We start from the raw sequence: 5,000 nt of genomic DNA, 5'->3' as shown, positions 1-5,000 counted from the left end.
CTAAATCAACAAACATATTATAACTACACCCTGTCTCATCTAAAAAAAAAAACAAGATGAATATAAATGTGATCTCTTATTCACCATTCCACATCTGACCTTCACTCTGTACAATTACCTGATGCTCTTGTGCTGTGCTGACATTTATTCCATCACTCTAATTAGTAACAAAATTTCAATTATATTTTGGGAGTAAAAATAAATTGAGAGCGTCTGACTTACCATATTGCATTATCAAATACAATTTACATAATTCTGGCCACAGCAGAACTGTATGAATAATTTCCTATATAAAAATACCTAACCATAGTATTTGAATATTTTGCAACATATACAAAAGAAATGCAATGAAAAATATGATACTATAAAATTACAATGTATTTCTGCAGAATACTGGTTGTGTACACACAAATTCATATCTTAAAAACTGCTCTCTGAGTCAGAAATAATTCCTAAAGATTTGCAATCAATGATCCAATCCAACACCTGTGTACTGAAAACACCATCCAGTTAGACCCACAAATCCATGCCAAGATACAGAGGCAGTCAAAATGAATTTACTAAATCAGGCAAGTGGGAATCACTTCAGCAATGCTTACCATTTCTGCTCAACAATAAATCATGGTAGCAATATTTTCTTTTATGCCGTGAATATTCCTTAAATATTGTCAACATAAATCTATCAATCTTCATGTATACTGAACCATGATGCAGTACTTCATTTTTTTTTTTTTATATGAAGCCATATCAACAATAGTTTCAACTGCAATCAATGTGTCTTCAATATAGAAAAAAAAAATCTAAATATCAAATCTCTATCAGGAATCTAATAAATTATTAATACTTACCTATATTAACTTATCATATTAGCAATCCTTAATAATAAACTATAGTTATCAGCTGACTTTCAGAGTTAATTCCAAATCTCTGACCTAAAATTCAAGAAGTTCATATTATCTAGCCAATATATATTTAAGACTGCATAGCAAAGTGTGCAAGAATCCCTGCCATCAAATAATGGTACAATATTGTTGTTTTCACAGGACCCATATTGATTACCGGTAGTATAAAACAAATACAATCCTAAAGCCAGTTGGATATTGGCTTTCAGGCTCACGGATCAGTTACAAAGGTGGCTATTGAAGTTAATACATCTCTCCTTAAACTAATACATAAAGCCTATAGAGTCACATACATGAGGGTTCAAACTATTATCATACATATCTCAACAATATTTGTACAAAAAGAACATACATTGATGATATTAAACAACAGTTCAGACACCAGAGAATAAACTAAATGCGATGTTTCACAGGCCTTAATCTGACTGTGGAATTAGATTCAAGCTCAGCTCAGGATTATCATCCTTTTGACCAATCTGAAGAACTAGGTGAGCCAGACCTTGCCCAAACACTGCAAATTCTTTAGCTGGTAAAGAGGAGCTAAAGTCTATGATCATCATATAAATTTATTAAATATCATTCTGTAATTATAACTTCATTAACCTATTGCAGACCAGGGGCCAAGCAAGCTAACTGGTCTTCAGGATGGGATACCTCTGACAAAGTAGGCACCAGCTAGAAATTAGAGGGATGGGAAAATGTCTTCTTCATGTTCCTGGCAATACTGATTTGCCCATCCAACATTTTACCTTAAATTCATTACAAAACAAGGGTTTAAGCTGACTCTGGAGACCTCTCAAACTAGCGTCGTGACGCTCATAATACTTCATAACTGTGAGCGCGGTTCAACAGTCACCTTGTGTCCAAAATGACACCTGCCTTTTGGGCCTAACTGGAGCCACTGTGTATGTCATGACACACGTCCACAGTGGGTTAAAAAATACTTTGAAGCTAGCCCAGACACCTAGCACAGGGGCGCATAATTGTAATGTAACCAAAATGGGAGGCTGCCCAACATTGTCCAAGTAGTGGAACTTGGGCTTAAGCTAGCAGTGGCCAGTAATCCCCTAAACTTAGAAGGTCTGTTCTAACATAATTTTGGATGATTGCTGTTGATTTGTCAAAGGGTGATAGCCTGACACTCTAAAGCTGTAGCCATGAATTGTGCTATAACAATCTTGCTTAGCCTTTGTTAAAGAACACATAGAAACTTGTTGAAGCAATTGATACCATCAATTATTTTCCTTTGAATAAAACCTCAACATAAAAGTAAAAAATCATAAAATGCATCAATACGGTATAATAACTAGGAAGATAAATATATCCAGATATTCCTTGGGGAGCAGGAAACCAACAAAGTCTTACATTTGCTAGTCTTTAAAAAACTCTATACAAAAGCTGCACATTGTAGATGCTGACCAATTTGGTATCAATGGATCGCATTTCATGTTTTCTATCTAGCAACCAACAACCATTGCAACAATATTAGGGGAAATCAAGAATGGTGCAGCATCATGTAGTCAAAGGTCAACAAACCAAATATATTCTGGCAGGATAGAGGTTGTAGACTTCTCAGGTGATTTACCATCAGATAGGGGGCCACTCAAAGCTATCTTGCTGGAATGTGTTGCAATGGTTCATGGCCTTTTCTGGAGCACCAATGGCACAGAGACTGCAGCAACAGCTAAATGACAAATGAGTGTCCTGGCAGCAGCCATTGACCTATACTCCATCTGTTCTCATGAAACCTAAACGTAACACCCTTGTGATGGAGGTAATTGGGGGTGGAGCTGGAAAGAAATTGCATAGGAGTTTTCATTTGTGTAACTGATCATCATTGGTATCTTTTATGCTTACACTGCAATTCTTCTGTTATATTTCATACCCTCCCCAGCCATCATGGCCAATATAATTGCTTTAGTTGGTTTCTACATAATAAAGCTAATATGTCTGAAAAGTATGATACAAATGCAATCCAATAATGCTAATATCATTAGTAATTGCAATATGCAAGTTTTGCATACAATTAACTTAAAACCGGTCAGGTGATAAACTTCAGACTGAAGCATTTTAGTTTTAATAGATGTGTATTTGTTTAGAAAGAGCCACCCTTTGGCTAAAGAAAAATTTGGACAATCAAGTCATTGGGTAAATGTTCAGACAGACTGGTGCAAAGATTGAGAAAAACTAAGCAGCTAAATCCACTGATGTCATGGCCTTTGCTCTTCAAGCTCTAGCAAATGCAAACAATCTATATGAATGTTAGTTCAGTTCCATCACTGCACAAATGGTCTGAAGATAACTGCAATCCCTGCGCGTACTGTATGCCATATACATCAAGTTTTACGAAAGACACATATCTTTTTATTCATCTTTTTATTCTAAAATGTTCTACAATGAGATCAAGCAAGAAAATAATACAATACACTAACATTAGCCATGTTAGCCGAGGACCAGCTCAGACAGAAACTGTAGTTCTCTGACAGAAAAAAAACATCAAGTTGGTTCTATTCGCATCAGAGTACACAAGGAAACATGCAGCTCTCTTGTCAGTGAAACCTAAGGTAGTCGTATACCTGAGAGTTTACTATAGATTCCTGAGATAACCTTGAATCTCTTATCTAAAACCTGTACTCCACAAACAACCACAATCATATAGATGAAATCAATGCAGTTAACCTTACTGAATGGCTTACTGACAATTAGATCAATAGCAAAATGCCACCGAGACCTTCCAGCTACAGTGAACCATGTACCTCCACAACAGCTGCTGAAAATACACACAAAACAAGGGCATACCACAAACCAGCACTCATCAAAAACTGCTTTCTGACAATCTGCTTGGAATTTCAGTTTGCTTTTCCATTTCCAACATGCCAGACTGTAGGCTCCAGGGCAGATCAAGATCATACTGCTGTGTGACCCCCCCACCTCCTCCTCCTCCTCCTCCTCTCAGCCACTCCAGTGCACATAGGATGCCCAAGTTGGCAGGACTTGTGGGAGTGTCCTTTTAATGAATAGCAGAATCAATAGAGGTACATTGAGATATCTTTCTGAAAGCCTTTGGAGGCATCTTTTAATAATACCGGTCGTAGAATGAAGTAATACCACGTCAACATTACGACCAAAATAACAGGCGATTTCCAGTCGCCTCAGCCATGCGCCCAACTCCACGTCTCCCGTTTCATCTTTCCTTCATGCCCACACGCCCCTCCTGTGCACCTGTCATGGGCGTGCACAGTGTTCCTGGTTCCTGTCGTGTAAGAACGTCCACAGACACACACACACATACCCTTCCTACAGGCCTACGTGGGTATGGGTTGTCACGACTCACTTCATGCTCGCACTCCCCCTCTCTCCTTCGCCTGCTTTATCCCCGTGTATGCCACTCCCACTCTCCGCCCCAGAGGCTCCTCAGGGCCCTCTCAGCTGACTGTCCATGCAAAAGGGCCTCCCGATGCAGACACTCGCGGCGGTGACCTGTCAAATTCGCTCGTCGGAGCCGCCGCCGCTCCTTCCCCTCGCTTTCCTCCCTCCTCCTCCGCCTCCCAAGCCTCCACACGACTCGCCACGCACAATACTCACCAAGACTTCCTCTCTGTTCAAGCAATAGCTCCAAAAGCGCGTAAGCAGGGGAGAAAATGGGATTTGTTTTCCGCCGACTACCGCCCGAGCGCCATTTGCACCGCCGTTTCACCACCCACTTCTGGCGGCGCCGGAGCCATCTGGCGGCGGCGGCGCGAACTACGAGCCGCTTTTCCCTATCGACGAAATCCGGCGCCTCCTTCGGCCCTTATTTCCTGCACGTGGCTCCTGCCTATCTGCCCTGCCCTTCGCCGAGAAGGATTGCCCACGCCAAGGCGGCACAGATCGGCATTCCTCCTCTGGGAAATTAGGCCTACGGGGGGCGGTGGTTTTCTATGTCGGCGGCTGGCGGAATCAATAAGAACCGCAGAAAATGGGAACTCGAAGTGGGCGTTTCTTTTAAAGATTATATTACTGGAGCGAGCGTGTACTACATTGAGTCATGCATTGGATTTGTGTAATCATCTGGCGGAGTGTATGATCGCCGATTACCTCGTGATTTACTGATGAAAT

General features: G+C 40.7%; 1 protein-coding gene across 2 annotated transcripts in view; it reads right to left on the bottom strand.

The window, feature by feature from the left end:
• AP-2alpha (adaptor protein complex 2, subunit alpha) overlaps nt 1-4,834 on the bottom strand; it is a 24,139-nt gene extending 19,305 nt beyond the window's left edge. Inside the window, exon 1 of one of the 2 annotated variants that reach the window (XM_043012515.2) lies at nt 4,488-4,834. Coding sequence is in view for 1 of the 2 variants with exons in the window: in XM_043012514.2 (XP_042868448.1) it covers nt 4,237-4,241 (5 nt within the window). In the remaining variant the exon portion in view is untranslated. Of the gene's footprint in view, nt 1-4,236; nt 4,413-4,487 lie in introns of those variants that run through there. The other variant, XM_043012514.2, reaches the window with a different exon arrangement.
• Between the last annotated feature and the right edge of the window lie 166 nt (nt 4,835-5,000).

The sequence above is a fragment of the Penaeus japonicus genome, unplaced genomic scaffold (genome assembly GCF_977035675.1).
Source record: "Penaeus japonicus unplaced genomic scaffold, GWHDUDI00000001_assembly GWHDUDI00000031, whole genome shotgun sequence".
Classification (NCBI taxonomy): Eukaryota; Metazoa; Arthropoda; class Malacostraca; order Decapoda; family Penaeidae; genus Penaeus; species Penaeus japonicus.
This window is presented reverse-complemented; position numbering and strand designations above follow the sequence as displayed.